Below are 24,580 nucleotides of genomic sequence, written 5' to 3' on the forward strand. Positions count from 1 at the left end.
AAAGTATCTATTTTATCCCTTTAAATCCATGAATTTCCTTTCCAAAACAGACTGGATATTATAAATATGTCTCTTGAAGTACTCCTTAAACTGATGGAAGGTAGATGTTCTTACTTGTACAATGACTTGATTTTAAAAGCATTTAGATATGTGTGCCCATATAGTACTTTAATACTTCAACACTACCAGTAGAGCAAGAACTGCTAAAGTGCTAATCCAGCATAATCTCCCAGAACCAATTAATATTACATAAACTGTAGACAAATCACCAGAATGGTTATGGTACACAGTAATGAGCAACCCAATTCTTAATGAGCCTGAGAACTAAGCTTCACTTAATTTCAGTGATCCAAAATTCCAATCAAGGAAACTGAAATGGGTTTTCCTACTCAGTTAAACCTTTCTTGGCAATATTCACTATATTTTCCAAGTGCTGCTGCCCATGAGCTGAGGTGGAAAATTTTCCAGGCCTACTGTGGAATCTCAGGTGATTTTCTGCATGAAAATAATGTATATTTGCTGAGCAATAGTTTAGTAGGGCCTTCTCCTTCCAGAGAATGTTCAGAGTACAGCCAATACACTTTCAAAATTAGCATAAAAATAAATATAGCTATAACCCACTTATTATTAAAAATAATTATTAAAAACATGTGACTAATACCACCACAGTAAACAGTAAATTCATGGTGTTTTTTTTTAATACTTCTGGAATCTAGATTTAGGACAGAGGTCTTCAAACATGGCAACTTTAAAACTTGTGGACTTCAACTCCCAGAATTCTCCAGCCAGCTATGCTGGGAGTTGAAGTCCACAAGTCTTAAAACTATGCTCATGGCACATACGGTTTTATCTTTTCTCAAAAAGAGCCTATTTACGGACCTACTTTGTGGCATTGAGGGCGGCCAAACGTAGATATTGTGCCGCTCTTATTGCGTCCGCGGATAACTGCCCTGCCGCCCTGTTTAGGGTGACCCGCTCCCTCTTATCACAGAGGACGCAGGGGGCGCCCTTGCAGGGCAGAGCAGAGGAGTTTGGGGAATATCTGCAGGACAAAGTCGCTCAGATCCGGAGCGGATGGGCCCCCCTCAGTGGACCGGACGGGCCGCCAACAGCGAGTCTTGTGAGACCATCCTGGGAGGAGTTTGATTCTGTTGCCCCCGAGGATTTGGACAGGTTGCGTGGACAGCTGCGACCCACCACATGTTTAATGGACCCGTGTCCCTCCTGGTTGGTACTGGCATCTTGGGAGGTGACCCGAGGCTGGCTTCTGGGCCTGGTGAATGCCTCATTGGGTGAGGGATCCTTACCAACCGCCTTGAAGGAGGCGGTGGTGAGGCCCTTACTTAAGAGGCCTTCACTCGACCCAACGGAGCTAGCTAATTATCGTCCAGTCTCCAACCTTCCCTTTCTAGCGAAGGTTGTCGAGAATGTGGTGGCACAACAGTTACCACGTCACCTGGAGGAAACCGACTATCTAGACTCACGCCAGTCCGGCTTCCGACCCGGGCACAGCACGGAGACAGCCTTGGTTGCGTTGGTCGATGATCTCTGGAGGGCCAGAGATAGAGGTTGTTCCTCTATCCTGGTCCTATTAGACCTCTCGGCGGCTTTTGATACCATCGACCATGGTATCCTATTGCGCCGGTTGGAGGGGCTAGGAGTCGGAGGTACCGTTCTGCGGTGGTTCGGCTCCTACCTCTCCGACCGGAAGCAATGTGTGTTGACAGGGGGACAGAGGTCGACCCCGAGGCCACTCACTTGTGGGGTGCCACAGGGGTCGGTCCTCTCGCCTCTCCTGTTCAACACATATGTGAAGCCGCTGGGTGAGATCATCCGTGGTTTTGGGGTTGAGTACCACCTCTACGCTGATGATACTCAGCTGTATATTTCAACCCCAAACCACCCCAACGAGGCTGTCGAAGTGATGTCCCGGTGTTTGGAAGCCGTCGGGGTCTGGATGGGGGACAACAGACTCAAACTCAACCCCTCCAAGACTGAGTGGCTGTGGCTACCGGCACCTCGGTTCAGCCAGCTGATTCCATCGCTGGCCATAGGGGGCGAACAATTGCCCCCTGTGGAACGGGCGCACAATTTGGGCGTCCTCCTTGATGCCCGGCTGTCAATGGATGACCATGTGGCAGCCGTGGCAAGGGGGGCGTTCCACCAGGTTCGCCTGGTGCGCCAATTGCGCCCCCTACTGGACCGGGATGCCCTACGCACGGTCACTCATGCACTGGTGACGTCCCGCCTGGATTACTGCAACGCTCTCTACATGGGGCTGCCCTTGGGACGCGCCCGGAGACTGCAGTTAGTTCAGAACGCAGCCGCGCGGGCTGTGATGGGGAGTACGAGGTACTCCCACGTAACACCTCTCCTGCGCGAGCTGCACTGGCTACCTGTGGTTTTTCGGGTGCGTTTCAAGGTCCTGATTACCATCTTTAAAGCGCTCCATGGCACGGGACCTAGTTACTTGCGGGATCGCATCCTCCCACATACATCCCTGCGGCCAATTCGCTCACACAGGGAGGGGCTTCTCCTGGTGCCGTCCACTAGGCAATGCCAACGGGCGACACCAAGGAGTGTAGGGCCTTCTCTGTGATGGGCCCAACCCTCTGGAATGACCTCCCCCCTGACATCAGAACCACTACTGACCTCCGCTCCTTCCGGCAAAAATTGAAGACTCACCTGTTCCGATTAGCAGGCCTGGCATAATTACAACTGTTCCTCCTGGTAAATGTACTATTAACTGGTTATTTTAGGGGTATTGTTTTTAATCTAATCTGTGTGTGTTTTAGGGGTTTAAAATTATATTTATATATACTGGCTCTGTACAGTTCTTTTTAATTCCATTTTTAACCTCCTCCATTTTAACTGTACATATTTAATTCTATTTATTGTATTTGGATATATTCTTTACATGGACTGTACACCGCCCCGAGTCCCTTTCGGGAGAGGGGGCGGTCTAGAAGCACGGTAAAATAATAATAATAATAATAATAATAATAATAATAATAATAATAACAACAACAACAACAACAACAACAACAACAACAACAACAATCTCCTTATTTCATATGGGATGTAATCAGTGGTGGGATTCAGCCAGTTCACACCACATCAGGAGAACCAGTTGTTAAGTTTCTGAGCAGTTTGGTGAACAGTTGGAAGAAGTCATTGGGGCAGAGAACCGATTGTTAAATTATTTGAATCCCACCACTGGATGTAATGATTTTCTGAGTTCTCCTGCTGTAATTTGTTAGTGTTATTTTTTTTCTCAAGAAGAAATGAATAATATTAAGGCTTATGAAAAAGCACTTTATGGGAGGCAAAGCGAAGACCTATTAATTTTCACACTGGCATGGCACATACTGTATGTTGTTTGATTTTGCATACTACACTGTATGATGGAAAAACTGATTTATGGCAGAAGAAATGTGATTCTGGAGGGGCTCAGCTGATGCAAATAGAAGATGCTATGAGATATGATACTATGATATGATTTAGGAACTGAAGGAGAAAATATAAGTAGTAATAAAAACATAAAGAACAAATGACTTGGTATATGCAAACTGATAATTAGTAATGACACTCAAACATTCTAGTGATGACACAACTGGTTGAATTGGTGAGAAACAGAAAGAAAGGTAGATATGAATATATTTTACCTGCTTACTTTAATACAGCCTGCCTTTCATGAATATGTGACATTTTTTCTAACTATGGAACCCAGAAGAATCAGATTACTAGTGTTCTTCACTAGCTATTCATCCTTCTCTGATAGAATTTCTAACTTTTTCTCTTATTTGGGTAATGAAATGTATTTCCATTGATAATTCTAGTGTAGGTATCCCACCATACCTATGACCTTCCGAGCAATTTCCCTTTATTGAAACATCCAACTTCATGGCTCTGTTTTAGTTAAGTCATTTAGCATAATAGTTTGCCAGACACTGTTAGGTTTTTTTTTAAAGTTGACTGTTAACATATTATTAACACATGTATCTTTTGTTCATAAACATACAGAAGAACCACCATAAATGTACAGATGAAACCCCCCAGCCCCCCAACAAAGAATAAAAAGCAAAGTCCCCAAATTTTGTGTTTCTGTTTCCTAATGTTTTGTAACAGATTAAATTAGTAAAAAAAGATTAAACATTCCAATATTAAATTAGCAAGATTTAGAAAGTTTATTTAGTACTTGACAGCATTCATACAAATTGCCCACAATGGCTGTGAATGTCCAGTATTAGAATAATAGGCTTCTTTGAAACATAAACAAACTTTAAAAAGATATAAGTTTGCAAGATAGCTGGATAGAGAAAGTACCTTCAACATGACTTTGCTTTTTATACTCTCTGTTTTAATATTTGCTTAACTGTTGATATATAATACACAGCTGGTATTGATAGGCAATAATTTTTCATAAAGGGGCACAATAGGCATCATAGTATAGGCCTGTTTGAATAATATCTTTTTTAAAATCTTTATGTCGCCGATCTCTGCCTATTTAAAATTAAACCATCATTTATTGCTAGATAAACACATTGATTTACGCTGTTATGATATCATCAAGGTACCAAAGTCAGAGTTATGGTAAGTATAATCTTTATTGTCATTGTCCTTAAATACAACGAAATTGGTTAAGGAATATAGGATTCTTTCTGTCGAATTAGCTTTTAGTTTCTTTTAGGAATCCAAATTATTTCATTAATCTATGACTAAATGCTTGTTTTTGAGCTATTCTGTATTAGTGATTCACTAACGCTTATCTAAATTAAATTGTAAATGACTACTTCTTCTGACACAAAATCCCCATGGGTCTTTTAATTAGAAAGGAGGTTCCATAAATCCTGTGTCCAAAGCCCACATGATTAATTGTGGGAATACTCTTTTTATTTTTAAATCTAAATCACAGTAAGGAATGGAAAGGGAGGCTTAAGTTTTCACTTCCCATATCTGTGGTTTGCTTTCTAAAGCAGTGTTCTCAATTTAATAGAATAGAATAGAATTCTTTATTGGCCAAGTGTGATTGGACACACAGTAACTTTAAAGAAGTATGGACTTCAACTCCCAGAATTCCTTGGGCTGCATGCTGGCTGAGGAATTCTGCTTGAAATCCACACGCTTTAAAATTGCTGAGATTGAGAAATACTAATCTAAAAGCTATCTAATCTCCTTTCCAAATGCTTTGCTGACCCTAATAATTAGACACTAATGACACATAAAAATCTCTTCCACAGAACTTAAATCATATTGCTTTGCATGATATCAGTTCAATTTTATTTAAACATGGAAAATAGCTTTTAGAATATAGTACTCTGAACATTATTTTAAGAGGCATAATTTCTGTCTTGGAGCACTGACATTGGATCGTTTTAATAATACACTATAAAATAATTTCATTTTTCAGTGTACATTTTGTATGGCTTTAATCAGTTATTATCAGCAGCTGTCCAATCAATTCCCCATCAACCTGTTGAGATAAACCTAGAAAGCAACAGCTCTGCAATTTCAAAATAGCAAATTCTATTTTGGAATGTCATCTTCCTATTTTGCTAGGCCACTTTTCAGCTATAGGTTTTTGCCAGTGAAGAGAAATTCCGTCTATCTAAAATAAAAACAAGTTACTGCATCGTTAAAACACAGAGGGAGAGGCAATTATAGTTTAAAAAGAGGCACCTTCTTTTTGTTTTTGTTAAATTCCTTTTACTGCCACCCTGCTTTTTTATTCCTAACATAAGCATTTCACAATTTTGTTTGGAATAATGATACAAATCATTATTCCAAACAGCTGATGACAGTCTCCAGCTACGTATAATATAATGCAGGCAAAGATACCCTATGCTTTATTATCCTTCCCTCTTAAGAGTCCAGCTGAGTAGCATAATAGAAGCCCAGATTATGCTCCGTGTTTTTTTTTCCTCTTAAGTCCCTTCTCCAACAAGAAGCAGGTTGACTGTTTAACGCAGTTCCCTCAGTGCAGCCCCTTGTGGAGTTGAAAATGACACAATAAGGATCCGACTGTTCCCAGACCTCCTCCCTCCCCTTCTTAGCTCCAGCACAGATTTAGCCAGAAAGCTGCTTTTTACAGACAGAACAGACTGCAGCTGGTCTGCTCTGAATGTAGCAGTACTGGCCTCTTTTTATAACTACTTTGCTTCGGGGTGGGGGTTAGCTCTGGTGGAAACATGGAAGGGGTGGGGAGAGAAAACAGAGTGGTGGCTTGTGTAGCTTGTCATCCGCTTCAGCAGAGACATTTGCAGCAGTAGCAGTGAGTAATTAAGTCAGACTGCACCATTTTCTTCTCACCCTGTAAGAGGGTGATGGTGGCAGCAGCGGCAGGGAGCTGTCCACCCCCGTCTACCCACAGACCCACCCACTTCCAGCGGATGTGCAGAGGTGGGTTTATCTTAGCTTTCCTCTGAGAGGCATAGTCCATCTGGAGGAATCCCAATAGATCTTTTCCATGCGGAGAAACTCTTTTTATATTGGATGGGTTTCTGTTTTCACCTGTCAGAGAAATTTCCAGATGCTTCATGCTTGCTGCAGGGAATTCTTCCTCTGCCACTGTGTGCGTGTTCTGTGCTCATGCAAGGAGATCACAAGAGACTCCTAATTTAGGGTATCATGCTGAATTATGGATGCTGCAGAAGCTAGAGCACAGCTGTGACCTATCACAGGCAGCTTGAGGAGGAGGAGGAGGAGAGGGCTGCCCAGTGAATATCTGCTTCCCAGCATTACCTCGGCAGTGTCCTTGTAAGATAAACAAACCTTGGATATCTGGGTCCAGGAACGGAGACCTCCAAGCTGATATCCCTTTTCCAAAATGGCTCATGCCGCTGCTTCTATCAAAAAAGTTCGGGAGGCAGAACTAGATGAGAAGGAGAAGGAGAAAGAAAAGGAGAGGAAAAGGCAGAGGAGAATATCTAGAGAAAATCGGAAGCGCAAGGTATGAGCAAACACCTTTTCCCCATCACTTCCCTTTAATGTACTGCATAGTACAGGATACCTCCAGCAAGATAATGACAGCATTTTTGTTATTTTGTTCCAGAATGTCTGCATGCCTTTGCTTTTCAAAAATTATTCTATGCTTCCAGTAGTCTTGCTGCACTGAGAGCACCGCAGATGTGTAAATAAAGCTAGTGACACTAATACATTGTTTTTTCTTTATCTTCAAACCAACCAAGTCTGGTTTGATCACTTTAAAGGCAGGTATTTCTTAGGCCTGACCTAAAATTGATTACTGGCAGACAGAAAGGGACTTCGTGCTCCGTTTAATCAGGTTAGGTTTTGAGGTTTGTGGCACTGTTTCCCCTCTTTCTTATTCTTTGCTTCAAATAGCATCAAACCCTGTAAACAAACTTAAGTCCTTCTGCTTGCAGTGATGGCATAAATGTGCTATTAGATTTTGATATTCTGGTAATATCCACTCTTTGTATATTCCTAAATTTCTTAACCCAGGCATGGAACAAAAGATGATAGAGTACTTTTGTTTAAACTAAATTCAGTTGAAAATAAAATTTGGTCTTATTGTCACTTACAGGTCAACCATTCTTGGATTATTTCTTTCTGAAGCATTGTAATTCAACTGATTTTGAATTGTGATTAGCACAGGGAAACAATTGACAGTAGATTTGTGTTTTTTTTTAAGTAAATACCCTGACAAATATCAGCCAAATATTAACAAGTTGTTCATTTTGCTGGTTAAGAACAGTTAGCTGTATAAACTATTTCACATATTGAATGAGAAAATAATAATTCTGAGCATATGCAGGTAGTACTTCTGAAATTATGTTGCGTAGAGACATTTCAGGTAGAGAATATATGTTATTGGGCCTAGAGATTTTAAAAATGTATAGTCACAGGTACCAATCACACAAGTGTTTTTATTTTTGCATTTCACTAGTTGTTAAGTAATGCAAACTGAATGTCTCCATAGGCTTGTTGAAATAGATATGGGCGTTTATTCCATCACATTCTGTTTATTTTGCACAAGTAGTGCAAAAAGTGCACAAATAGTGCAAAATTTCATATGGAAAAAGCAAATCTTCATAGGTGAAATAGCTATTAATATATAGGAAACACCTGCCTATTTAATTCTCCTTTATTAATACCTTATCTTTTGTACAAGTTGTACTCTATAACACTTCATAGCAAACTGCACATACATTCTATCATCTTTACTATTCTTTAAGGTCAAATGAATATGTCAAGTCATGCTTCATTTTAATTTACAGATCCTTTCACAAATTAATAGAATTTTTCGTGCTGTTGTATGCCTGATCTGTTTATCATTTTCTTATATTGGCATTGTGAAATGAATTAATGAATTAATGTTAATTCCCCCCCCCCCCTTAAACTGCCAATTTAGTATGTTGCTAAATAGCTTTGTGATATTTGAAGTGATATATCCAACTCTTTAAAAGCTTTGTTTGCTGCAATAGAATGAGTTGCAATAGAATTTTCCAACAGCATAATATAAGTATCATTTCAAGTACAGCCACAGCTTGATACTCTCAGACAGATTGTATTCAGTATCCTAATTCTTCAGAATGCTACAGAAATAATAATCCCTTGGTTGTGATTTTCTTTCAACCAACAGATATACTAAAACATGTAACACATGAATAGAGTTCAAAAATGCATATAGGTTATGCTCAAGGATTAAATAGCTTGTGGTGATAAGATATTGTACATCTCTGCTTATTAACAGTTTTAAATGTGATGCTAGGCTTTTAATTAAATTGGATATAATTAAATCAGTATCTTCTGACATTTCCTTTTTATACACTGCTCTACAGCCTTGATTAGAACCAGAGACACATAAAACCGGCCAAAAGTTACTAATATAGTGGCCACAGAAGATGCAAAGATCAGGATGTTCTGGTATAGGAATAGGTCAGTGTTGCTCAGAATATTCAAAGAAAATATTACAGTTATGTTTGTTTTGTTCCATTTCATATTCTGCCATCAGCTTCCCTAAGCCTTTCTTTTACTGCAGCAATACAGTATTACATAAATAGGTACATTAGTTGTATGTACACTTGCTTTCTAATAAGGTGAATTTGGTTTAAATTTATTGGGTTTTTTTCCTTGCAGAGGTATATATTAATGCACGTGAATGATAATTGCCAGAATAGTACATATGCTGTGTATATGGTTAAAAGCTGTAAAAGCTGTGGAAAACAGGAAGTGTCTTCAAATATTGGAATGAGAAATGGTCGTTGTTTGATGGCTTCTTTTTTAACTTTGGAAAAACATACAAACTTTCTATATAGATATTTACACACATAAATGTGAGTTTAAGGCTGATAAGCTGGATGTGAGATACCATCATGCACAGAAAAAACTGTTTGGTGTATCATTTTGTTCTGGCCACCAAAGAGTGAAGTCACATGTTTCTCTGAGCGATTCATATAAACACTGGGGTTGTAACTCCTCCAAAAGTCCATATTGGAGGAAGGAGGATGCAGGAAATGCATATTGAGGGAGGGACATAGAAGAGGAAGGGATCTCAAATCCTAAAATTTATGGAGCAAATGAGCATGTGTAGAAATATGTGGTTAGACTGACACAGGTATTGAATCCTATATGATTCCACTGCATGTCTGAACCTGATTGTTATATTTGTAAACCATGATTTATCTCTTTGTACAATAGCAAACCCAACAAATCATGGCTCAGTAGAAAAATTATAAGAAATTTTTATTTCTTATAAAATGTATACAACAGAGAAGCTAAATAAGAATGTTAAATGATATGATTAATGAAATAATATTCACAATGTTAGGAGATGGATCAATTTTAGTCTTTCAATTTGGAACTCACTGGCTTATTTATAAACTAAGATAGAGATGGGAAGGCTCTGGCTCTCCAGTTGAGCTTTGGTCAGCAGGATCAATAGTCATAAATATGCAAATATTCAGAAATGTGGTTTTTGAAAACATTGGAATGCTGCACGATTCCTACTGCTGGCATAATGGAATATATTTATTTATTCATTCATTTAATTTATTAATTCTTTATGAATCAAACCAAAGTAGTAAAATAAACATATATATTTATCAATAGATTTCTGAGATATGATGGTCTCACTTCAGTGACTTTTGAAGAAATTCAACACAACACAATTTCTCAACACATAGCGCAAAATAGCAAACTTAGGATATGGATAAGCCACTGTATTCAGTATGATGGTTTGAGAGGTATAAAACTCAGTTGCACAGAAAAGTCCAGTTGGGACAGCTAAACAAAATTAAATAGCTATTTTTTTATCACTACCTCAAAACCATTCCTTTTATTCTGCCTAGTTGATTTTACTCTGCTTTAGTGAGAATACTAGCACAGACAAGGAAAATTGGAAGACAGAACAGATAGGAATGAGAATTGTAGGTAGCAAGAGCTTCAGGAGTAAGGAAAATATGTTGATTTGAAGTAACAAAAGGTTTTGCTACAGGTTTTTTATATGAAAGCTGCCCATCATTCTGTACTAAAAATATCACAAAAGTCTGTGGTGAGTGTAGATCATTAGAATATTTCCCGCCTTTTGTGATCTGATTATGGTTCAATAGTTCATGGCTCAAGGTTTTTCTTTTTCTTTGCTTCAAACCAATACCTTTTAAAAATTATTTTAAGATCTATCCAAAAGCAGCCATACACGGACTGTCTGCCAAATGGAGGCATTCTCTGTAGGACTCTTTCAGGCAGCGATGAAATCAACTTACCTTCACTACCGGTTCACTAATGTGAGCGCACACACCACCTCTGCGCATGCACAGGACTTTCTGCGCATGCGGAGAACGTGAAAAAATGGGCTGTGATTACCTCCGGGCGGGTGGGCAGAGCCTCCCACCCCCACCGCCACTGCTACTGTTTCGCCCAAAACCCGATAGAACCAGCTCAATTGCACCACTGCTTTCAGGGTGTTTACACATGAATTCCAAATCTCTAAATTTAGAAAATGTATTCCTTTGAATTCAAAGAGGGTGTGACATGGTCTCTTCACAACCTGGCCAGAAAAGCTGGAATTATTGTTTTTAAGCACTTGAGAATTTTACTATTTCATGTAGTTCCCATTATGTTGCCAGTCATGAACATCTTAAGATGTTTCATGTTAATAATGCAGACACTGCTTAATTATTTAGTCTTTCTATTATATTGTATAACAATTTTACGCTGCTTGACATTTCTGAACTGAACAGCAGACTGTTGGATTACCATGTAATGAAAATCACGAGGTAAACCTTTGTTTCCTATGAAGTTTATTTTCAGACCAATATTTAATGATGGTAAAGTTGGATTATTTAAATTGCTGATAAAAACGTTATAACAGAAAGAGTTCTTTGGATCCACGATATATCTTTTAATATAGATTTATTGCAAACATTTTATGTTTTAAGGTATATTTAAAGCACTTATCCCAATAACTTTAAATAAACTGTGGAAAATTAACTTTTAACTTTGTTTTAAAAACAGAGCTCACAGATAAATAACCTTTGGGAAAGGCATTAAAACAGATACCGAATAAAAACGTACAAAATGAAAGATTAAACCAAATCTAGTCTAAGCCACAAGGCCATACTAACAATAATAAAAAAAGTACTATGTATCAAAGGCCCAATCAAACCAAAATTGCATATTAATACTAGGCCTTAATTATTCAGCTACCATATCTTGTTTGTTTCTCCCCACCCCCACCCCATTTTGTTGTTATCTAGTGATTTTCTGGACATTTATAGGCCTGATACGATTATCTTATGGAATACATGAAACCATAAATAAAACAATGGTATTATTTTTAATGCCTCTGTACAGGCATCTTCCCTCAAATGTTGCCATCCAGCTGGGCCCAGGAAATACATTTTTCTATGGCAGCAGACAGACAGCACAATCAGGATTATGTTATTATAGCCAATCTCAATAAAAGCAGTTTTAGCCTTCTTGTGGAGTTAATTTTATAATGTGGTATACCTCCTGGGGGTGACATCCCCAACTTTTGAGAACCTTCAGATGGGAGCCTGAGAATTATATTTGGTGACGTACTGCAGAACATTAGTTGAGGTGGCCTACCTCAAATAACATGCTCCAGTACATCACTAAATACAGTTAAAGAAATTAATCTGACTTTAAATTAAATTCGTCTGCATTTTAATACATAGAATTCATGACACAGATGTCTTTTAAATGAACGAATAAAATGGGTGAATGAAATTTTGCTAGAAACTGGTGAATTATGAAAATTGAATCCTGGCTTAATTCTTTTTGAAATGTGATTGAAACAATGACAAAACATCTACCCCAATGGATACTACTATTCCCCTTTGTTTTCTTTGTTTGGAACACAACAACAATAAAAGAGTGTTTTAAGTTACATATATTAAAGTGTGCCTGTAGGGACTAAAGTGTTTTCACAAATTGAGCAAAAGTATTGTATAACTTTATGTTTTATACCAAGTTAGTCGAGTGCTTTAGGCCACTATGGCAAAACAGCATTCACACATAGTTTGTTCCATCCATGTAAAAGTGAGGCACACATGCATTACCATGTTGTGATAAAACTGTGTTAACTCTTAATTATCATATTTCCTCAATTGTATTTGTTAGATCGGGTAATGGAAAGGCACACAAGGCTAAAGGCAACAACAGCTCTTTATTAAAGTACAACAAGTAAGAACAATCCAGCGAAGGTTGAGTCTGACAGCAGCCCTTTTATAGGGAGCTGTCAGACCCTTCGACCAATAGGATTAAAACTCTGTTCCCGCCGAAACAGAGGACCTTGGTGGAAACCACCATAGTTGAAGCAAGTATCTAACAGTATTAATATATTTGGCTAGGATATTTAATAAAGTGTTTATTTTCACTATAACATGGTATTAGTATGATATGATTATTATGAGTCATCTTATGTGACATAAATACTGTATAAATAATCATACAAATAAATATTAGGATAGAGTGTTTTATGTTTGGATGCTGAATATAGAGACATATGTTTATGTCGGATAAAAGCTTGCTGTGACTCTGATACTAGCAAGAAGGGATTACTGTGATTAATGCACTGATGAATTCACATATAAGAACAGCCTTCTGGGGATTATTTTTAAAAGATGGCTAAAAATAAGCAGTTTTAATTGGTCAAGTATTTAATTATTAAACATTAATGGATAGGTTGGCCCGAATCATTGTCCACAATGATTGTTATTTGATCTTTATTGTCAAATCATCCACTAGGTTTATGGATATTATCTAAAAATGAAATGGATCAGTTTTCACTGAATGCATGTCAAGTATACCAAAGCTGATGGAAAATACTGCGGTTGCATTTTACTTTATCTACATGGCATAAAGTCATCAGTAGGATAAGAGCTCCAGCCTTTTTCTATTAAAAAAAAAATAAATGTGCTGTGAGAGGATTTGTAGAAGAGACGAGAGATCAGTGGGATTTTGCACATACGGATCAATGGAAAATATCTAACTGTTGGATGGCCTGCCATTGTTAAGTAAATGGTTGGTTTTAGAGAAGAATAGCAGTTTCATACATTTTAATGTTAACAAGCAATGAGCTTATTCTTAAATACAGTTAAATTGCTTCTGATAATTTTTTTAAAAAATGACAGCAATTCCATACTGTTTCTATATGCAGTATACATAAAGAAGATAGAGAGAGGGAGGGAGAATTTGAGAATACAGTACAATGCAGGGATAGGTCCCGGCGGGCACTACTGTCGGTTTGCTCGGGCTGCACCGCATGCGCAGTGCAATAAAAATTCTTCTGCGCATTCACAGAAGCGAAAGACAAGATGGCGGCACTTACAGAGCCACCTGAAGAACCGGTTTGGGAGTTGTTAGATACTTGTTCTAGGTCCTCCGTTCCAGCAGGAACAGAGGTTTAAACCTATTGGTCGAAGGGTCTGACAGCTCCCTATAAAAGGGCTTCTGTCAGACTCAACCTTCGCTGGATTGTTCTCATTTGTTGTACTTAATAAAGAGTTGTTGTTACCGTTAAGCCTGTGTGTGCCTATCCATTACCCAATCTAACAGTGGCAGGCCTGGGTCGCTACTAGTTCCAGCGACCCAGGCCACCAAACCACTACGGTTTGGCCAAACCAGTCCGAACCAGTAGGAACCCACCACTGGTACAGTGTAAGATAAATATCTCTCCCCTCCTTTTTTTTTGTTTTGTTCCTTGAAATCAGTGTTTATTCCTGGAGACTGCCTGGGGAAGTCCCTAGAGTTAACTTGGAAAGATTTTAGAAATGGTTTTTCATTGTGTACTTCCTGAGACTGCAAGAGAGTGACTGCCCTCCGGTGACCCAGCTGGCTTTAGGTCTAGGCTCTCCAGAGACTAGACCTAAAGTCTATTGGTTTCTAGCTTGATGCCCTAATCATTGCACAAACTAGCTTACACACACACGTGCGCGCGCACACACACACACACACACACACGTTATGTCAAACCACCTGGTATACCCAAATATAGGAGGGAGCATACTGCTTCCCTTTAGCCTTTCAGCTCCACCCTAAGAGCCTTCCAGGCATATATACACTATATACAGTATCTTGTTCTGTAAAGTGAAGAAGAATTGAGGAAAGGATTGAGAAAAGCAGAAATGGTGCCTTGTTGGTACTAGTAATGGTTGTAATTGATAGAGAAAATGGAAGCGTTCAGTACCGCTGAAATTTGGTAATAGAATCTGGGCAAATGTTTGCAGGAAGGGGTACTTTTGGCAGGCTAAATGCAACCCATGATTATGAACCTACGTATTTGGCATGTAGTTAAGAATCAACAATATAAAAGTTTTCAGGCACGAAAGGTTTTCAGCATAGGGAATAATTTTCCCACTACTTTTCTTTCTACATGGGCAGCCAGTATTTTCACATCTCTTTTGTGTTTCCGTTAATATCGTTGTCTTTTAAAAGGTTAGCATTGCTATCTTACAAAGTTAGAATTGCCATATCATGTAGGCAAAGCACTTTGAATATTTGTCATCCATTCTATAAATGCACAAATAGTACTGTTACATCCTTGGTAGCAGCACTGCTTTATATAGACTCTCTTGGATATATTTAGCAATATTAGGGAAATGCTAATACATTTGGTCACTTCTGTTAACAATAATCAATAGTTCTCTGGTAGCAAAGACATCTCTATTGTTTTAAATGATACATTGATGTAAACAGTTAACCAAATGCCACACAAACAGACAAAAATTGTATTTTAAGAAAAGATAAATCCTTATAGGACTTTTGAAATTATTTCATGACTGTGTTATAAAATTGTGCTTTAATTGGGATATAGCTGTCTTTTCTATCAGGGTCTCGAGTGATGTAATGCATCTACTTTTAATAAAGTTCTCTTTGAGGGTTTGTTTTTACGTCTTTTGTCTTTACTTAGTGCTGTGTGAGATCAATATAAATAGATTTCCAGATTAGAAAAACAAGAAGGCAAAGAAATGTCAGCTTTCAAGCAAGATAAATATTGTGAAGTGATAAGGTACCTCAAAGTTTGCTAGAGAGAAGACCATTCCAGTAAAGAATATTTCAGCCTATGAACGAATCCCTGTATTCTGAATATATTATGTTCCTTTAAAGTACATATTTTTATTTTTTAACAAGAATAGGCTATTTCCTAACCTTAACCCTAACGTAATCATTTGATCCCCAAACCTGCTTGACTGGCCAGCTCATATTCAATACCGGTAGTTAATGCATTAGACATCAAATGTCCCTTCTTTCTAGCAAAAATGACATAAATTATAGTCATCTGATTGCAAATAGCTATAAATGCAGGCTGGTTGCCAAGAGTCCAAAATGTAATCAGGTGACCATGGTGGGGGGACAGTTCAAATCTGAGTCATATGTACATTTTTTGCTGTCTGTCATAACTTTGAAAAGTTGCCAAGTGACCAGTCGTAAGTCAAGGATAACTGCAGAACATTTCTCTGTAGGGTTTGAGCAGAAACAGTTATGTATAATTGAAACAACATATGGAATTACTTTCAAGCTTTGTGTTAGGCATCCTGACTACTTCTATTTGTGAAAAAGGAAGTACAAATTTAGTAAAGTTTCAAATGGAAATAAAGCAATGGTAAAGCATAAAGCATTTTCTAAGGATGTTTTTAGAACCCCTAACAAATGTTCGTTTTTAAAATCTAATGTATAACTGGAATGAAGAATATATTAATTCCCAAACGGTACAGTCAGTGTTTACAAATCCTAGGACCAAATCATTAATGGCACAACCAAACCAATTAGGTCACAGATATCTTGCACTTTTTCATTAATGGCCTTTAGGGCATTTTGAAAAAAGTTCAAGAAACTTCAACAGCAAAAGAAACTTCTGACTGTTTTCCATTGTATAATGGATTGATATACAACCTTGATTATTATAACAATTGGCCTGTTCTTATTCCTTAGCTGCGCTGGATATAACAGGTCCACAACAGCTGTATTAATAACACAATCCTGGAAAATATCCACCCTTCTATAAAGACTTTGAAACTTTAAGTACTTAGTTAGGACTTCAAGGTTGGAATGCTGTTTACTCCCTTAATGAGGCCAACAAGTGGAATTATTTGCTTTATGAAGTATTGTCTTTGATAACTTTGAAACATTTTAACAACACTAAACTTGGAAAAATATGTATCCCTTTCTTTTGTTTATCTATTTGGGTGCAAATCATGTGTATTACAGATACTACTAAGAATCCTATATGTCTTATTTTTCCCTGGTTTATAAGGATATTTATTTACATCTATATATTTATATATTGCAACACCCCCCCCCCAAACAGCTGTACCAAAAAAACTTCTAACACTAAGAATTGCTCAAGCAATTGCCTGTGTAAAACATGTTTCTCTTTAAATTTAAGATTATATAATAATGAGAATGGTTGGAGTTTACTAAATACTTCAATTATCTAACCAAAAAATGTCTGAATATCTCCTTATTAATGTTTTAAATATAGATAAATGGAAGTTGTGGAATTGTAGCAAAAATCTTGAGATTAAAATGATATTCTAAATTGTCATAATATTACTAGTTGCCATAAATTGGATTTGAGAAATCAGAATTGCATAAACAGAAAATTAACTTGTTATACATACATTCATTCTACCAGACTTTGGGATTGCCAAATGCCAAATACTATATCGAGAGATACATAAAATATAGGTAATATATACCTATATACCTACCAAATAACTGGAGTTGGTTTTTGAGGAATACTTTTAAATATAGGTTGCAGGAGGTTGTTGTGAGGTGGTTTCAACTATGTTTAGAAGTTGCATATATACCTGATGATATCGCAGAGGTTTTAAAAGAATGAGCAGAACTTCTCATTCCTGAAGATAATTCTTTATGTTCCTTTCTTCTCTCTGTTCAGGCACTTCTTCACACTTCAAACACTTACAGCAAACTTTGTTTTTTTTAGTAGGAGACACTGAGAGGTACAGTGGGTGTAATGGACATTGAGAAAGAAATGAAGTAATGCCTTCATTACTTCAATATTGCAAGTATGAATGAGCATAAATAATTCTGCAGGATCAAAAGTGTCTCAATCATCAGAATCAGAGGTTTAGTCTTCTGAGCTTTTGGTCTCGTGCTGGAGCCCATCGTGAGGCTTCAGCACAAGTCCGAAAGCTCAGAAGACTAAACCTCTGGTCCGGGTGATTGACCCACATTGAATCCTGAAACATTATCCTGGGACATGTACTGTATATTGGCCTTCATTCAATAAATAATGTTAGGGCTTTGATCATTGCATTAGTTAATGGGTGCAATTCTGAGTGCTGATCTTGGCTCTCTATAATTGCACCTACCAGTCCATCTCTTCCCATAAGATTCTGTTTATGTTGTACATTCTTTCCAAAAAGGAATACCAAGTGTTACTGCACTATGTGAAATAAAGGTGATGACAGTCTGGAGGTGGATTTGACGACTCCTTGCAGTTTGTGGACTCTGGGTTCAGTAGTCTTTCAAAAGATTTTTGTCTCAACAACTTCAGTTGCTAATTGTCATGGTCTGCCTTTTTAATAGATTATAGCTTAATTGATTAGCCAATAGGCCATATCAAAGCACAAGGTTCAAACCAATAAAATCCTATATAGACAATTGAAAATAATAGGGTAAAATACAATAGTTATAGAATAAAAATGACATAAAATTATATTTCGGTGTCACCCTTACAATCTACCCCAATCAGTCCCACATATGCAGATCTCAACTGAACCATTTTGTTTAAGTACTGTGCTGTGTTAAATATTATTTTCAGGTTCTGGCCGCACATAAAGTAAGTTGTTTTGATAAGGGGATCCCAATGGGTCATTCATTTGGTATATAGACCAAGGTAGCTGTCTCTCACCCCCTTATACAAGCAACAATCAAATAGGATGTGAGCCAGGTCTTCCATCTCTGCCACTCCACAAATGCAGAGACGCTCATTGTAGGGTATAGAATGGGATCTCCCATATCTGACCATTGTGTCAAGCTGTTTGAATCTCGCTCACATAAATATCTTCCTTTTTAATAAGTTTTTTAAAATTACATTTAGTTTCCTTTTCAGTTTGTTTGTCTCATTAAAAATGATGCAGTCGTTATTGTAAGTATCTAGAGCAGGGGTGTCCAAACTTGGGAACTTTAAGACTTGTGGACTTCAACTCCCAGAATTCCCCAGCCAGCTGGCTGGGGAATTCTGGGAGTTGAAGTCCACAAGTCTTAAAGTTCCCAAGTTTGGACACCCCTGATCTAGAGTTTTTCAAGTAGGTGGTATAGTTCATAGAATGGGAATTATTTTGTGTAAAATCAGCATGCTTCTAAAAATGGTGTCAAACTTGAAACTATAATCAAATTCCAATTATATTCATTAGGCTGAGATTATATGCTGGATAGTTCCTAAATATGCTATTTGTTTATGAGACTGTTATATTGCCCCACTTGCATTTGACTCTAAGTGGGTCTTTGCAGATTAAGTACATATTTCTATGTCAATAATTACATGCACATTTTAATGTAGGCTGATTAGTATACATTCAAAATGACAATAAAATTATTCTAAGTCTAAACTTTCAGCAGATCTCGATGACTTCCTTCATGGTGTTGTTCTAGAGATATTTCAAATTCGGATGAAGGTAGACTTCTTATTGGTTTTATTCACTAGATTAAGTGGGGTTTTCTTTAAAAGCCCATCTGGGGGAGATGGACGAAAATAGTTCACTACCACCATCCCTCACCTTCATATAGTACTTATGATTAGAACTGTTCCCAAAACACATTTATATTACCACAAATCAGATAGATAGTTTCATGTTACATTTTGAGTTATTGTGTAATTTAATTTTTAGAAACTACGCAAATGTCATAATCTTGCAAATTGTGAAAAAAAATTCTGTAGAGCATGACTCATAAATGCTATGAGAGAGGGAGAGGAAAAGAAACATGAAGGAATATGCTATAATGGCATGAAATATCACTTTTTTTTAAAGGGTCTACATATATAGTTTGGTATTGTTGGTATGATAAATTCATAATAGTTATCATTTTACAGTAAAAGGTTTTCAGCCCCTCCTTTTAGAAACGGGCAGCATTAATGTAATGCTGTAAGCAAGCATTGATGTATAATGTAGTAGGGAGAGAAAAAAAAATCAAAACATTCAAAGGCATGCAGCTGAGTAATTCAATAACCTCCGTGTGTGAAGGCATTTCACACAGTAGGGCCTTAACTCAGAGCTAGTCAGGCTGCCTCCCTCCCCATTCAATTTACATGCATAGCTGGGCCAGTAGGTGTAAAAATAGACAGACAGAGCCTGAATTGGAAATGGTCACTGAATGCTGGCTGTAGTTGTTAAAGTTTCTTTTTAACCTAGCCCAGTAGAGAGAAATCTCTGCCAAAGAAAACTCAGGAGAGCAAATAAATAGAAGTTACAAATATCATTCTCGATTTTCAAAACTCATCTGCCCTTTTGGAATATTCCATACTCTGCGAGGTCAAACCCACTACAGGAGTTACAGAAGGATATGGGCAATGCACCCATATGCCAAGCTTGCGGCTCAGACAAGGGTGTAAGACTGGAAGGGAATGTGCAAGATGCAGATAAGATTCCAGACTATTACGGATGCAATAATGGAGTGAATAAAGATCCCGAGGGATTGGTAAGTCTAAAGAGAAAACACAGCTGATGAGAGAACAAGGGACTTGTTATAAAAAAATAATGTGGAAATGCTAAGTTAGTGTTGCCATTTGGAATCAGCTAATAGCTGCTGAAATATAGGCTGGTTGTGTTTTAAGATGCTGTTGGTTAGGCAATCTGGGATTGAGCAAAATAGCTCACATAATGTTTTGGTGTGCATACAAAATCTATGTGTATAAAGTGTGGTTGAAATGAAAGATGGCATTTTACACTTTAAAAAAAAAGAGAGCCTAGTATTGGAAACCTAAAAAAATAAATTGCTTTTGAGAAAATGCAGTATGATATAAATATTTTCCTTGTTTTAGAAGATCAAAGCAAACTTTGCTTTTATAAGTCAACATTATCAATGTTTATAGTTACTAACAGCAAGACAGACTTTGTTCTATACAGTTAACAGATAATGTTATAGATTTTGTTTGGAATTAGGTCTCAGTAAATTAAGTTAGATTTAATTTAAAATAACATTCTGCTTGAGGCTACTGTCTTTGTACCTCTAGCAGAGAGAAACATATAAATCTACTCTGAGAGTGAATAGCTTTGCAATATGTTATACTAATCATGTTTATTCTTGTTCTTTTAAAACTGAAGTAGAATTTAATTGGAATGTTTTTATCGGCAGTTAGAAACTGCATTAAATTTTCACATGGTATGTTTGTATCTTCATTGTTCAAATGTCACTATTGCTTCTCTCCTGCTTGTTTCTTTGTAGACATTTTTTCTCAAGTATAATTCACCTCAATTAATAAATCTTAATTTCTTAGGAAGCATTCAATTTTTATCATAATAAAAATAGCTTGACTGGAGGATTTTTTGTAGACGTATCAAGACAGAGAAAACAAGACACATGATTTTTACAGATTAGTTTAAAAAATCCAAACACCATCTGTAACAGATGAGCTTTGAGCTTTCTTTAATCCAAAAGTTAACATGAAGCATCGTTCACTGAATCAGAGATATCTTATGAATTTTAAAAATATCAATATTTTTTAAAAACAATTCATATTGCATGATTTCATAATTCCTAGTAATTTCACAAAAGTGAACAACGAACCAATGTGTACTGTAATTACTAATTTATAGTAATCTCCTGAAGATTGGGCATTCTTTTATTTTAAATAAAGCAAATTATACTGTTATTTTTGTATTATTGTTTTGATAGGTAGAATAGTAGCATTAAATCTGGAATATACTATACTCACTCGTACAAAATCAGTTTCTCATAGGGTCTGGTGCAAATCAGAGTTTAATCCATGTTATATTTAGGGGACATATAATTAACATAAGCTAATACAATGTCTTTTGGAGGCCAAGAACTACATAGTATATAGATATGCCAGCCTGCCATATGGTATATTATAACTCTTCAAGTGTTTTCGTGTATTCGTTCAACATCACTATTATCTGTTTGCCATTGAAGTTCCAAGTCATGTTTGACATGTCAAGAAAACGCTACTGCGGAGTCCTTGGTGTTCTCTGAATTTGGTTGTTTTTAGACATTTTGTCAGCAACAGTAACACCTTCAGTAGTGGGAGTGGGGTTTACTGCCTTTTTATATACAATATGCTACTGTGCTGCAGAAACAAAGATGTTATTGATGAAGTGCTTAGCAGCAAAATATATGAAGTTGAATGGAAGATATTGCCTATGCAATTACATATATAAATGGTTGGACTGTTTACATTGCCTACATAGGAAGTGCATGAAGTATTTAAATGCAGAAGATTCTTCAATATCTCAAATGTTTTGTGTACAAAAAAGATGAACATTAAAAAAAACAATTTTCCTTGAATGGATTGATTCTATTTCCATTACAGGTCAGTTTATTATTTAGAATCAAGTTATGAAATCATAGGATTATTCTAATCCTTTAGTTTAAATGCAGATGGAAATAGTTGATTTAAAATGAATAAACATCAAAGAACATTTGGACCAGTTCCACAGGAACTTCCTCCTATGTTTAAAAACATAAAGCTTTAGTATTGACAGTCAGTTTTTACTTTACAAATACATAGAATAGCCATCCTAATATATAGTATCTTTCTGTTTTCAAGAACGTCCTTTGTAAATTTGACACGAGACAATGCAAATTCAGTTAACTCGAATAGCTTATTTATGTCTGATTTATATAAAGCACTTCTTGTCAATAAAGTATCCAAATGACATAATTAGTTTGTGTATAATACGTTTAATTCTGATGCAGAATAGCACCAAGTGAACTCTTAGGAGATTTCTTTTAATATATAAATATTTATATATAAATATTCTGCTGCTTTACATCTTCTATTCCATTGGGTTTATTGCCACCCTATGGAGAAACACATACTTCTGCAGTTTTATATTGAAAACATATCAAATCTTAAAGTTTTACTAAAACCTTAGCTATTAGGAAGGTCAGCGTTTGGTTTTTCAATCACTATTATTTTTTTTCCTGGAAAAAGGTCTTGAAACCACATTGACCCTTAAATTCAGCAGAAAATATGATGAATAAAGTAAACAGTGAAAAAAATCTGTTTAACCCCCCCCTCCATTGCCTTATCTTTTTTTAAAAAAACTTTACTATAAATTGTTAAAATTATGGTCACATTCCTCTATAATATATCCCTGCATTTGCTATGATGTATGAACATAGTTCTTTATTTTAGTCACATATTTTCATAGTAGGTGAATGTCAAACTGCAGCAATAATTAGGCACATCCATATCCAATTAGATTCAAATCTTGATCTTCTCCTACTGAAATACGTCTTTATAATCTTGCTTTCATTTTTCCAATGCTGCAGAGAATACCTAATAATTAAAAGGTAGTTTCATGCTTTCCTGATCACTTCATGTTTATTTCTATTCCTTCCTCCAGTTTCCTGCCAAATGCAATCCCCACCACATTTTTTGAATTCTGAACAGCTACTCAGCTGACAGCTGAATGCTGCCCAGCCAACTTCACAACCATGGTCCCTTCAGGTTTGGTCTTTCAACACAAGTGAACCGGAAAGCACAATTTCAGTGGATGCCATACCTTTGTTTGTTTGTTGCCTTTTGCAGTGCAAACATTTCATGGTAGCCATAAGTACCCTAAAATAAGACTTTCTCTTCTTTTTACCACTGCAATTTTACTATCTTCACTCTGATACTATTTATTAGATACAAAAAGCTCTTGTATTTTAATGGGATTTGACAGCACTTATTGAGGCATAAAATTGCTGTATTTTATGTATTTTAAAAGTAAGTTAATGTCTTGTACAAAAGATTACTGTATTTTTTACCAAAAAACTTGAAAATTAATATAATTTGAACAACAAATTTTTAAAATCATATTAAGTATGTTATTTAACCTTTTCTTGGTGATTTTAAATAATGTGATTCTGCAGAGAACAAAACGAACATCACTTTTTAAAAATCAAAGCTAATTAGCATTTGAGTTTATTTTCAAAGTGACACCTTAATAACTCCAAAGTATTGCCTTATGGCATCCTTTGACTGAAAGCAATTCATAGTCATGATTCAGAATATGATTGTCTAAGTATTTTTTATTATCACGTTATGCATTCTGGCTACAAGTGAACTGACTATTTGGTAATATAATAGACATCCTGAACATCCACACTGAAAACTAATTTGAGTTAGATGCAAGGCTGCATGCCTACTGCCAAATCCAAAGGGCATCCTAAGACATTCCAAAGATCCTTCAGGGCTGCCTGACCTCAATGCCAAGCACACACCAAGAGATAAACATGTTAAGGTGGATTAAGGACAGTTTTCATGTTCAACTACAGACCTCGTTGGTGAATTAATGCCACAAGGAAGGAAGCTAATATAAGCTGTTCAAATTGAATGTGGCACAAAAATACATTATTAGACTCTTTTAGAAATATATAGGATATTTGAAATATTTGATATATTAGAAATATATATTAAAAAGTATAGAAATGAAAATATCAATAGCCATTACCAAAAGGAATCAATGACAGCTTATTTTGGTTGTTACTTAACTTAAAGTTAACTGTCTATATATATCTTTATCTCTATATCTATATCTCTGTTTCTGTCTGTCTATCTCTTTCTCCCCCTCTCTCTGCCTCTGTCTCTTCCTCTGCCTCCTTTGTCTTCTGTGTCATCTAACAAAAGATCTTTGAAAGGGTCAAAGTACATGTGTGTATATGGATTCTTTACTGGTTTGTTCAAATTAATCCTGCCTTCTATGTAACCAGTGAGAACTCAGAAAATAGGAAGAAGGGCAAAGAGCTGTGGGCTTTCTTCCTATGCATATTTGTATCACTTTTTTCAATTTTAGATATTTCTACTAAGATAAGTAGACATGTTATTATTAGCTGTAATATATACCTAGAATGGAGGCAATAAACTATTATTAGCACTCAATGTTCTGACACTGTTTCAGTA

At 36.6% G+C, this 24,580-nt stretch overlaps 1 protein-coding gene across 22 annotated transcripts in view; it reads left to right on the plus strand.

The window, feature by feature from the left end:
* The window catches only part of ANK2 (ankyrin 2), a gene marked incomplete at its 5' end in the record, with an annotated part of 311,705 nt that overhangs the window by 157,415 nt on the left and 129,710 nt on the right, over positions 1-24,580 (plus strand). For 9 of the 22 annotated variants that reach the window (XM_081960475.1, XM_081960473.1, XM_081960476.1 and 6 more), the window contains one exon: positions 20,014-20,148. The exons of 6 other annotated variants lie outside the window; for them this stretch is intronic. In XM_081960475.1, coding sequence (XP_081816601.1) covers positions 20,014-20,148 — 135 coding nt within the window. Of the gene's footprint in view, positions 1-6,412; positions 6,950-20,013; positions 20,149-24,580 lie in introns of those variants that run through there. 7 more of the 22 variants (XM_081960484.1, XM_081960489.1, XM_081960488.1 and 4 more) reach the window with 3 other exon arrangements.

Source organism: Natrix helvetica, assembly GCF_964273705.1.
Source record: "Natrix helvetica genome assembly, chromosome: 7".
NCBI lineage: Eukaryota > Metazoa > Chordata > Lepidosauria > Squamata > Natricidae > Natrix > Natrix helvetica.